The sequence below is a fragment of the Xyrauchen texanus genome, chromosome 18, assembly GCF_025860055.1.
Source record: "Xyrauchen texanus isolate HMW12.3.18 chromosome 18, RBS_HiC_50CHRs, whole genome shotgun sequence".
NCBI classification, from domain to species: domain Eukaryota; kingdom Metazoa; phylum Chordata; class Actinopteri; order Cypriniformes; family Catostomidae; genus Xyrauchen; species Xyrauchen texanus.
This window is the reverse complement of record NC_068293.1, coordinates 36,797,248-36,810,259: the sequence shown is the minus strand read 5'-3', so window position 1 is coordinate 36,810,259 and position 13,012 is coordinate 36,797,248. Positions and strand designations below refer to the sequence as shown.

Sequence of the window (13,012 nt, the reverse complement as noted above, 5' to 3'; positions counted from 1 at the left end):
GTTCTACAGGTGATATAGGCGGCTGCCCAGGGCTACATGCTCACACAAACTCCAGTAGAAAGTGAATATTAAAAAAACTTTGTAAGGTAAAGCCAAGACAATGGCTTTTATTTTACAAAACTGATATGACCTTTAGTTTAAAATTGCTTACATGTAATAGCACATTTCCATATGTGCTCATAAACTACGTAACTCACGTGGAACTCATTATTTGACATACCAATCACAATACTGGTGACAACCAAAGACAACATATTAAGTATAAGATCTGAATAATCACTGAATAATCAACAAATACAATAACAGCAGCATTTATAAAATCTGCAAACAATAAATTGGTGAATTGGTCATTTGCATACTTTATACAAACCAAAAAGCATTACTGGGAGCTGAAGTGCGATTTGCTGAATAATGCTCACGTCCGATAAACATGCAGAAAATAAGTCATGGAAAATATTACTTTGTGGCTATTTGAGTATCTGAGGCTTACTTTGTTAAAGGAAAGCAGAAACAGCACTTGTCAAAGAACTGGGCTTTTCACTTTATTCTCAAGAATAATCTGGGGATGGAATTAAAATACTGCAGAATTAAAAAGATGGAACAAACTCACATAGAGTGAAAATATGAGCAATTAATCCACACTTTAAGAGGTATGTTTAACAGTTTATTTTGATTGACATACATTTATATTTGTTTGTATTTATTTATGTACATATTCTGGCCAACTTTGTTTTCATTGATTTATTTTTTTAAATAAACATTTACGGTACACATAGTTAAGTGAGTAATTGGCATTACATTTTAAGCATTGTCATTAGTGTCCTGCTGTGTGACACTTTCTTCACCTAAATATTTTAAACCACATTTTATGATCTTGTATAGCTATAAAGTACACTCACCTAAAGGATTATTAGGAACACCTGTTCAATTTCTCATTAATGCAATTATCTAATCAACCAATCACATGGCAGTTGCTTCAATGCATTTAGGGGTGTGGTCCTGGTCAAGACAATCTCCTGAACTCCAAACTGAATGTCAGAATGGGAAAGAAAGGTGATTTAAGCAATTTTGAGCGTGGCATGGTTGTTGGTGCCAGACGGGCCGGTCTGAGTATTTCACAATCTGCTCAGTTACTGGGATTTTCACGCACAACCATTTCTAGGGTTTACAAAGAATGGTGTGAAAGGGAAAAATATCCAGTATGCGGCAGTCCTGTGGGCGAAAATGCCTTGTTGATGCTAGAGGTCAGAGGAGAATGGGCCGACTGATTCAAGCTGATAGAAGAGCAACTTTGCCTGAAATAACCACTCGTTACAACCGAGGTATGCAGCAAAGCATTTGTGAAGCCACAACACGCACAACCTTGAGGCGGATGGGCTACAACAGCAGAAGACCCCACCGGGTACCACTCATCTCCACTACAAATAGGAAAAAGAGGCTACAATTTGCAAGAGCTCGCCAAAATTGGACAGTTGAAGACTGTAAAAATGTTGCCTGGTCTGATGAGTCTCGATTTCTGTTGAGACATTCAGATGGTAGAGTCAGAATTTGGCGTAAACAGAATGAGAACATGGATCCATTGTGCCTTGTTACCACTGTGCAGGCTGGTGGTGGTGGTGTAATGGTGTGGGGGATGTTTTCTTGGCACACTTTAGGCCCCTTAGTGCCAATTGGGCATCGTTAAATGCAACGGCCTACCTGAGCATTGTTTCTGACCATGTCCATCCCTTTATGGCCACCATGTACCCATCCTCTGATGGCTACTTCCAGCAGGATAATGCACAATGTCACAAAGCTTGAATCATTTCAAATTGGTTTCTTGAACATGACAATGAGTTCACTGTACTAAAATGGCCCCCACAGTCACCAGATCTCAACCCAATAGAGCATCTTTGGGATGTGGTGGAACGGGAGCTTCGTGCCCTGGATGTGCCTCCCACAATTCTCCATCAACTGCAAGATGCTATCCTATCAATATGGGCCAACATTTCTAAAGAATGCTTTCAGCACCTTGTTGAATCAATGCCACATAGAATTAAGGCAGTTCTGAAGGCGAAAGGGGGTCAAACACAGTATTAGTATGGTGTTCCTAATAATCCTTTAGGTGAGTGTATATACAGTACATATATAATATATTATTATTATACTTGTTATTTCCACAACCTCATATTAACTAAAACAATAGTTTATTTGCCAGTCTTAATTTATGCAGCATTGAATTACAGGTCACTCACTCTTTATGTTAGCTAGAGGTTAGCTGACGTTTGCTAGCTAGCTACAGTAACATCAACCAGTGTTTGCAGCTGTTTGAATCTGAGTCAATTAGAGGAGCTAGCAATGCATTGTAGTGCTCCTTAGCTACCAAGGTGACAGAGTGTTCGTATCTACCATCTGAAAGGCACTCAATGCACGTAGCTAACGTGAGGTTAATCCAGTCAATCGCACCATGAAGATTTCGTTTTATGTTCACACACACACACACACACACTGAATTTGCAGAGCTAGGGTTCAAACCAATGGTGCAAACTAAACCAAACATTAGCTAGCACCTATTCCATCTATGTGGCATCGTCAAAGATGGAATCTTTGCTATCGTCAGTTTATTCCAAGATCAGAATGCAGATGTAGTGCTTCGAAGTCCCTGTAATAAGGTTAGCGATAAACTGAACTCCAAACTGAACTACACTCTCTTTTACCATTGTCTTAAATATATTTAATGGTCTCATTGCAAAAGTGAAATTGTCGCTATGGGACTTTGAAGCACCTGTTTGCCGATCATGGAGAAAACTGATGATTGCAAAGATTATAGCAAACACCACAGGTGCTCGATAGCTCTGCAAATTCAGTTATTGTGGGAAGCCAGCCAATATAAAATGAAAACATAAACTATATTAAAAAGTACAAAAGGTTGCAGCTATGCTGACATACCACCCCTGGAATCGTGAGTTCGAATCCAGGGCATGCTGAGTGACTCCAGTCAGGTCTTCTAAGCAACCAAATTGGCCAGGTTGCTAGGGAGGGTAGAGTCACATGGGGTAACCTCCTCATGGTCGCTATAATGTGGTTTTCGCTCTCGGTGGGCCGCGTGATGAGTTGTGCGGGGATTCCGCAGAGACTAGCGTGAAGCCTCCACACCCGATATGTCTCCGTGGTAACGCACTCAACATGCTACGTGATAAAATGCGTGGATTGACTGTCTCAGACACGGAGGAAACTGAGATTCATCCTTCGCCACCTGGATTTAGGCAAGTCACTACACCACCACGAGGACATAGAGCGTATTGGGAATGCAAAATGCAAAGTAAGAACCCTAGTAGTTTAATATCTGAAAGACGAGTTGATAAAATGTTAATAAGAAAGAAGTGAAATTTGAATGGAAATGTTTCATATGATGTCATTAGGCAGAGCAGGCAACAGATGGCACACAGACAGCAGAGCTGGGGACAGATTGGCAGAGGCAGACTGGCAGAGACAGGGAGTCTCAGGTAAGTTTGTTGAGTCTTTGTTTAGAAACATTATGAAAGGTTCTCTCTTTTTTAGACTTGTAAAATAGGGACATGATTGGACAATGCCATAAATACCCCAACTCTCAACTTAAACTGGTGACAGAACCCTGTTTACATCTGGTGTGTAGTATGATATTTGTTCTTTTTTTAGTAGTTTTCAGTTTTTAGTACATGACAGTACACTCACTAATTATTTATTTGATTTAAAATGACATACTTTGTGTGACATACTTGTCTATATCTGTTGTTTGAAGAGTTTAGACACTGACTGAACAATAAATATTTTTTAGGATATTTTGGTTGATTTATTTGGGTTATTTATTGAAGTAGTTCTTTCACTTTTAGAACTGTACTTATTTTGAGCTTTTTGTTCTTGCAAAGCTATTGTGTGCCACATATTTAATGACTATGCAAATCTATCAGAAATAGTCAAACAAAAAGGTAATTCAATACTGAGACCAACTTTGTGATGGTTCTCAAAGGAGATTCTTTTTTATGAGATTGCACCATGCTAATTGTCTTTACGAGAACTGCACCCATACACAGTGTACAGTACCATCGCCACCTATTGTCCTTTCTTGGTATTGCTGGTTGTAAACACAAATACCTGCATACATACTGGACTGACAAGGAACACTACTATAACTATTATTAGTAGTTATATTATAATGATTTATCCATTTGAACGAGTTGGGAAAAACCCTTCAGTTTACTACCTATCAATTATCCAGTAGTAGTAATTGTGGTTTCTCAATATACATTTAACATATTACAACATAGGATATGTGTTACAGCACAACTTTTGGTGCCCCCCTCAGGAATTGCTCCTGAGAAAATGTCATGTTATTGTTCCCTTCAAAGTTGATATCAGATTTTAGCCTCTGCTTATACTTTCATGTACATTTTAACCTAACATCTGTATGTTGGGAAAAACGTTTTTGGACATGTTATTTGACTGAGCTATAAAGTGCTTAAGTGTTTTCTCTGGTCACAACTCGATGTAAATATAAATCTTATATAAATAACATATATATCTGGATCCTCTACCAGTACTCTAGTAGTCTACAAAACATTAGTGCACCTGTCGAGTCCAGGATCACTTTTTCAGACAAATTGCTGTAAGGTCCCTGGCCAGCCTTGTTGACACAGGCCACTCTGAATCTGGTCATGGCACCAGCTGGAAGGTCTGTGACATTGTAGTAACATTCAGCCACACCAGTGGCTACAATCAGCCAGTTAGCCTCACCTAGAAACAGAAATATTAGAACATATATTTATACAATATACTGACTAAAATCAATAATAATTTCCTGGAAGGAGTCATTTAAAAACATGATGAACACCTCTATGATTTTTATCACATTGACATTTTTGCTACATTAGAGAATAAAGAATCAGTTGCAATTCCCATTTTATCCAAATGAGGGCAGAAGAGCAGAAGGAATTAACAGGTATATTTCCTTCACATTCTTAACCAGCTTTTAAAACATAGTATTTAATTCTGATGACAATAAATAAATAAATGAAATCTCATATGCCAACTGAAAGGGCTTCAAGGGTGGAGTATTATAAAAACTGAAGATGAGAATATTTTGGACAATATTTATTTTACAATTCAACAATTCAGAGTACTAAGGCATCAATCAAAGCAAGCATTGAATGCTGGATTTGGCAGCAGGTTTTAAAATGATTAATGTTGACCAACCCTCTGTCCTCCTCTCCAGAGAGTAGGTGCATGGTGCTGTGGTGTCTGAGGGTCTCCACACCACCAGGGCAGTATTTTTATACTTTTGAGGTATTTCAGGTGTCCCAGGCCTATTCGGCAGGCCTAAAGAAGAAGAATTTTATGATTACTAATAGAAATGCTTATTTGGTTAACCTGTCTCATCTCAATTGCACACAGATTTTACTTCAGTACTGTTTTATGCACTGCAGTGGATACAGGGTTACCACATCTTTTGACGAATGAATTTCCATGATTTTTCCAGTCGTTCATCAACTAGACATATATACTGTATGTATATATATATATATATATATATATATATATATATATATATATATATTTTTTTTTTTTTTCACTATAGAAATTTCCATGACTTCATAAGCTTTTATACATTTTATTAAACATCCTGTTTTATTATTCATATTTATTTTCCTTTTCTTTTATTAATTTACATGACTTATCCAAGAATGGAAATTGTCATTTTAAAATTGTCTGATATTTCCAGGTTTTCCATGACCGTGGGAACCCAGTGGATAATAGGGTCAACAAAAAATTATTTAAACTAATGAAAAAAAAAAAAGAGCAGGGACAACTTCGTGATATTTGCACATCTGTAAGCGAGTCACCATTTTAGTCAGCACAAAACCAGAAATGTATGACTTGAATAATTTGTGGCCTGCTGTTTTGGAAGAAAATTATTTGCACAACGTTAATCTTTCTTTCTCTTTCTTTCATTCTTTCATTCTTTCTTTCTTTTGTCTTAAACTTACGAGCAAGGGACACAACACTTGAGCTGGTGACAGAGGCCAGTGGGTTTGAAGCCACACATTCATAAAGGCCTGCATCCTTTTGGGTTGTCTTCATAATCATCAGCAGCTGTCTTCCATCGGGGCAGGATATCATGTTCATCCTGGGGTCAATCTCAAGTGGCTTCTTATCTGAGAATACACAAAGCCAAACTCATAATCTCAAAGCTGCAATCTGGTGATCTCTAATATTAATGGTGAAAGTTTACTATTACTTTGAGGTGACATATACTTTGAGGTGAGAAGAGAGCCTTCTATATATAGCAAAATATAAACAGTCAGTTGTGTCAGCTCAATAAATATTAATACACCTCAAATTTGGTTTAAAACAGCACAGATTAAATTAATGCCTTACATTTGCATGTGATATAAACGCTTGAGTTCTGAAAGTTACAGTATGTTTTCATGCCTCTTGCATCACCCTCTTTTCTCTCAAAAGATTATAGAATTTTTGATTCCTAAAGATATAAAATTCTTGTACAGCATTTTTTAAATGAGCTGTAATGTAAATGGCAGATTATATTATCTTTAGTCAGAAGCAAATTGTATAATTTCACATCAGACCTTTCATCCATGAGATGTGAGGGTGAGGGCTGCCAGCAGGGAGGCAGCTAAGAGTCACAGGATCTCCCTCCAAGAGAACGTGGTCCCTCAGTTTAATATGGAATACAGGAGGGAAGTCTAATTGTTTAGAGAATCAGTTAACAGATTAGTGAGACAACGGGTCAGGTAATGTAATTTATCGCTCGCAGCTGTAACAAAGCAAATGCATATGAATAATTGATAAATTGATGACAAATGTAAATATATTTATGACAAAGCAGGAAGACATCCAACAGATGTCTCCTTTGTGTAGTAGCTAGTGTGAAACTTTTAAGCAAAATGTGTAATACCAGATGCTAGCCGAGTATACTGGCAAGAGCGGAGTGAGCCATTCTCCCTGGCAATGGAATTTGGGATGTCTGGTTGGGAAACTGTTTTGTCTCTTTTTCCTCTTGTCAATCCCCAGCGGTCCCACCGTGATCTGCGTACAATGTCTGCACCTGAGAAAGAAAGATTATGGTGTTTAAAGTCAAAAGAATTTACAACAACATGGTCGAAGACTAAAGAAACAGGTGGTATAAGCAGAAAAACTGCTTATTAATATTAAAGGAATAGATCACAGAGCATACTTTCAATTGATCATAGATCATAGTTTTAATGACTATCACAGGTGGTCTTCTTGATACAATGCCAGTGGACAGTGCCTCACTTTAAAGCATACAATAGTCCATGCGACTTCTGTATCATATTCCAAGTGTTAGGTAGGTATATAACAGGCTTTCAAATTTCAGTTAAAATCTTGATGTCTATTGTGCATAAACAACGCAAGTTCTAACAACGTAAACATGAGCCATCATGAATACATTTCTCTCTTACTGGTCATGAACGTGCAATGAACAAATATTTTCACTGAAAAATTACTTACATTTCAGGATGTTTCTTATCAAAACCAATCGCATGTCATTAGAACACTTGGAATATGATGCAGAAGACGCATGGACTACTTCTATGATACTTTTGGGTTCTCTTTTAAGCTTTAAATTGAGGCACTATCCACTGCCTTTGTACAGAAGTTTCATTTTGGGTAAATCTTTCCTTTGAGATGAAAAATATAATTTACTTTTCACTGCTGATTCGGATTGGATGCTTGACATAGAATCTAAAGACTCTGACGAGTCCCCTTTCCCAGACTGGGTAGCTAGTTGTTGCGGTGGGATGCCAATCCTCTTCAGACTGCCCCCCTCTGAGCTGGAACGGCGCAATATGGAGAATAATGGTGTCTTCTTGATCTCTGTCTTGCCTTCTTTGTTCTCCTTCCTTTCTTCAGACTGGCTCCTAATCCTTGTGGAAATGCTTGCCATGGTATTGCCAATCTTCTTGCGCATGGCAAGGACAGGTGACTCAGAGGGCGCTTTGGACTCTGGCTCCAGGGGAGTTTCAGGGCCTCCATCCATCCTCATCATCTCTACCTCCTTCTTGTCTTGGGATCCTCTCCGTCCCAATGCCCATGACAAACGACGCCTGGGTGTTGAAGCCTCCTCCTCTTTGAGCTTCTCCTCTCTCCTCTCCACCGATGGGGTCTTTTTCAACCGCATGGAGAGTCTCCTCATGAACCCAGGGTCCTTTTCTGCCTCACGTAGATCTTGAACTGATTTGGACTTCTCCTCTAACCTCCTTGGTACAAACTCTAAAGGAGCACCAATTGGCCCAGGGCGATACATTTCTTCTGCTATTTCAGGAGCAACAGTAGTGGGCTTTTCTTCTGTCTTTTGCCACGTGAAACGTTTGAGACTACGGGTTAGAGAGGACTCACGCTTCTTGAACCGAGCTTCGAAGACCTCTTCAGATGCAAGATCCTGGATGTTGCTTACAGGAGACGAGTCTCGCTTAGGGGAGGCTCGGGTTGGAGTCTTCGGTGGACTCGGCTCTTTGGGAGGGTGCTCTGATGATGCAACCCTAGAAAAGACTGCAGGATGTTCAGTGGTTTGGTGAATGTCTGGCTTGGATAAAGCATCTAATATGAGGGTTGATTCAGAGGTGTTTCTGGATATTGGTGTGTAGACTGGAACTAATGGTAGGGTGGAAGTTGGTTTAAGTGTAGGCACAATAGGTTCACTGGATGCCTGAACTGATGGTTCCATAATGGTCTGCATGATACTGGAATACGCAGAAGTTCTACCATCTGGGAGCACTGTGCGTGCAGGGACAGAAGAAGTCACATAGGTTGAGATGGCACTCTGGGGAGAGGGAGCTGGGGCAGCTGCTGGGGTCACCATGACTGAGGTGGTGGAAATGGTGATCTCTGTAGATTTTGGTAATGCCTTATCATCCTCAACTTCTTTAACCCACATCTCAGGAGTAGAATAATCAATTTCTTTCTCTGGCTCTTTATCTTCTCTCTTTTCATCTTCCTCAACTCCTTCTATCACAGCTTTTAGAATTGAGGCAGTCTCCGGCTTAATTCCAGCCTCTTTATCAGGCTCTTTATTAGTTTCATCTAGCTTGCTCAGGCCCTTTTCCAGTGCATCAGTCTCCCATGATTTCTGAATAAAACTTCTGTCTTCACCGGCATTGCTCACTGACTCAACAATGACTTCCTCTGATTTTCTGTCCATGTAGATTGTTGGCTCTTTTTCTTCATTGTTCTCTTTCTCAAGCCTCTCTGGTTCTAGCAAATGGGATTTGGGTATGCTGGGGCATGAATCCAGCTTAACTGGCTCAGTGAGAGAAGACATAGATACAGCCGCCTGTAGCCGTCTCTCTTCTATTTGTGCCAGTGGGATCTCTAGAGGTGCACCCATTCTTCGGTGCAGAGGCATGGGCTCTGGATCTCCCTGGCTGAAGGAGGCACTCTTCTGCAGTATCTTGGTCTTTGGGATGTCATCTCTAGGTGACTCACTGGATGCCGCTCTAACAAGTGGAGGGTTGCCAAGATGAGATGCCCGCACATAATGCTTCTCATCCCCCATACCTAAGGTCTCTAAAAGGGGACCTCGTAATCCGCTCATTTTGTTGTCTACAGAGCCACCCCTGAGGAGTCTCTGCCTCATTAATTCCAATTTCAAAGCATAGTCTTCCTGGCTCAGCTTCACAGCTCCTGGACTTGGGCTCCTCCGTGGAAGCTCCATAGATACAGACTTTTTTAGAATTTTTTGTCCCTCGGCAGAGCTCTCCTCTGTGGCCTCCTCTGGTTTTAAAAGGAGTTGTAGGGCACTGTCGGCCGAGCTCCCTCTACGTAGCTCCCCTCTGCGACGTGCTCCCTCTGGCTCATCTGACTCCATACTTGAGCCTCTGCACATTGGCCTCTTTGCCTGTTCTGCTCTTTTGACAAGTTCTGCTGGCTCTTCATCAGATGAGCCTTTTTCTTCATCTTGTGTTGACATCTTCCTGGATCGACCCCTAGCTGCTGCATCTCCACTCTCTCTCTCTGGCATCTCCACTTCCATGGGCTCTGACTTCTGATGGCTTGATGCAGGCCTCTCAGCATTTCTGTTAGGTCTAACAATCATCTCATCATCCCCCACAATTTCAGTCAGTGACATTCTAGATCCTGAGAATTCCATGTTGAGGGGCATTGGGATAAAAGGCAGCTCATCTATATCTTCATCAGAATCTGATGATGATGAAGGTGGGGGTGAGCCTTGTTTCAGATGTCGTGGAACAGCAATGGAAATATGGCTGGAGGAGTCATCCAGTAACTCGGGTATAGACCTCATCGCCATTTTAGATTTATAGCTGATGAGAGATCGCTGGAAGAGATTGCGTGATCATGGTTAACAATGCCATACTGTAAGAATATATAATTTTCTATATAAGAACTAAACAAAAGTCCCACACTAACATCATCTTACCTGCCATTTCCTTCTGGACAAAAACTTTTTGAGGGACTCTGTGCTGATGCTCTTACCCTTGTTCAGGGTCTAAAAGAGAGTAAATTATATATTTTCCAATACAAATCTGAGGGTACTGAATGATTACAACAAGAGTTTATTATTTCTTAATGGAGAAGAATTACATGGTTTTGAAATGTTCCAACTTAAATGGATAGTTAGCACTAACATAATACACCACTAACTCAATGGCAAATTCCACCCAAAAATCAACATTTTGTGATAATGTACTCGCGTTCAAGATGTTCTTACTTCCTTGGAACACAATAGGTAAGGTTTGGCAAAATGTTAGCCTCAATCACCTCTCACAGTTATTGCATCTTTTTTTTCCTTACATTGAAAGTAAATGGTGACTGAGACAAAGGTTCTGTATAACATCTCCTTTTGTGTTCCACAGAAGTCGTCCGTGTTTTAAACAACATAAGGGTGAAACATTTGAAACATTTGGGTAAAATATGCCTTAAAGTTAAGTTTTAGTGATATGCTGTATGTGTTATGTGAGAAACAAATAGATATATTACAAATTAAAATAGAGGGAAATTATTTTGACTTGAATTATTTACAATTGTAGTCGTTGAATTATGATATAGCACTTATGGGCTATGCACTGTATGTCTGTATGTCTAGAGGTACCCCTGGTAATATGTGGAAACTAAATCTTTTAAGATTTAATCTTCCCCAAAATATAGACAAATTTAAATAATGCATTTGGAAAGCAATAGGCCTAGAGGTGCATGTCACCTTTACTCCTCTATGCTGACATTACCTTGAACCAGGGGTGACGGAGACACTCATTAGCATCAGGCCTCCTGTAGATAAAATTACATTGAACAAATTGGCAGTTAGCACAAAGTGCTCTTAGCAGTGGAAATCATTTTCTTGACAATACATTTTTAACAGGAAGTTAAAAGTGCAGCAGATAAGCACTCTAGATTTCACTTACAATCTATCAGCCACCAGCAGTTTGATGACAAATCCCTTGGCTTCGTTACAGAAGTCAGTAAACATGCTTTCTTCAAATGCCACATTGTAATTCCTAATGTTGAGGACAGAACTGCGGTCGTTTTCTCCCACAAAAGGAGAAACTCCAGTAAGACTGCAAAAAAGAGTTTCATGTAAACCTTAACAACCCACAATTTGACAGTCTACTCAGTTTGTCCAGCAGCTACTAGAGTTACTAATGAACAGCATGATTTGAAAATCTTCCAATGAGCATCTTGTGTAATTCAATGGAATCAAGAAAATAATAAGAAAGGAATTAAGATTGATGTCACAAATTTGCTTATTTAATCAGTAACCAAGAAATCATTAATATTTCTTTTAATATTACATCAACAATTCTTAGTTTTAAAATGTTCAAAATCCTAAAACTTTGATTTATTTTTATGTCTGGGTTTTAATAAGATTTATCTTTAATTTTGATTGAAAAGCATCCTTGGGCTCTCGCTCTCTTTCGACCCAATGGATCAAGACAACAGTTTCTATATGATCTGAAATATCTGTGGGAAACACCCTCACACTCCCCTCTCTCTCTCTCTCTCTCTCTCTCTCACACACACACACACACACACTCGTTGGTCTACCTATCATTATGAGGACTTTCCATAGACATAATGATTTTTATACTGTACAAACTAGAGATTCTATCCGCTAAACCTAACACAACCCCTAAACCTAACCGAAAACCTTCTGCATTTTTACATTTTCAATAAAACATTGTTTAATATGTTTTTTAAGCTATTTAAATTATGCAGAGACTAGAATTGTCCTCATAAACCACATAAAAATATATATATATTACACAGTATATATATATATTGTATATATTGCAGATAACATTGCAGAATATTTATTAACTCTAAAATAAAGCAAATAAAATATACACAAATATTTAATACAGACAAATGACATCCTCTTACCATAAGTAGGTCAGTACACCAATAGACCTGTAAGAAAAAAAGTTAAATTGTGAGAAAGAAACTAATACATTCATAACACTTTTGAGGATGGAAACAGATTTGTACTGTTTTGTGATGGAGGGACCAGGTGCGTTACCAGATGTCCGTTGCCTTGGAAACGGGTGTCTGGTTAACAATCTCTGGGGCGACAAATTCTGGAGTGCCAAATTTGCAGTACTGTGCCTCATCAGGCGTGAACTTTACAGCATTTCCAAAATCACATATGCGGATCTGATCACTGCTGGGGTCTGCCATGAGGATATTATCAGGCTGAGTGAAAAAACAGAGGGCCATGTCAACACATCATTGCGTACTGTGATTATAACATGCTTATGGAAGGAAATGGTGATGACAGCAAATTCCAAAACATTTACCTTAATGTCTAGATGAAGTATGTCATGTTGATGAAGATAACTAATACCCTCCATCAGCTGTCTCACACTGTACCGGATCTGTAGTAAACATATACAAATTGTAACTTTTGTTAGGCCTGTTGCTATAGATAGTTTATAGGACAGGAAGAGAAAAAGTTGAGAATTCCCAGGATGGCCACATAACATGTCAAACTATGTTAAAGAATAAT

At 39.2% G+C, this 13,012-nt stretch overlaps 1 protein-coding gene across 1 annotated transcript in view; it reads right to left on the bottom strand.

Moving 5' to 3' along the window:
- The window catches only part of LOC127658839 (striated muscle preferentially expressed protein kinase-like), a 102,109-nt gene that overhangs the window by 9,395 nt on the left and 79,702 nt on the right, over positions 1-13,012 (bottom strand). The window contains exons 25-36 of the mRNA XM_052148370.1: positions 12,804-12,881; positions 12,527-12,699; positions 12,391-12,417; positions 11,415-11,567; positions 11,238-11,280; positions 10,433-10,501; positions 7,702-10,330; positions 6,932-7,081; positions 6,603-6,719; positions 6,003-6,170; positions 5,212-5,334; positions 4,588-4,752 (exon numbers count right to left, since the gene is read on the bottom strand). Of these exons, the coding sequence (XP_052004330.1) occupies positions 4,588-4,752; positions 5,212-5,334; positions 6,003-6,170; positions 6,603-6,719; positions 6,932-7,081; positions 7,702-10,330; positions 10,433-10,501; positions 11,238-11,280; positions 11,415-11,567; positions 12,391-12,417; positions 12,527-12,699; positions 12,804-12,881 (3,895 nt within the window). The remainder of the gene's footprint in view (positions 1-4,587; positions 4,753-5,211; positions 5,335-6,002; positions 6,171-6,602; positions 6,720-6,931; positions 7,082-7,701; positions 10,331-10,432; positions 10,502-11,237; positions 11,281-11,414; positions 11,568-12,390; positions 12,418-12,526; positions 12,700-12,803; positions 12,882-13,012) is intronic.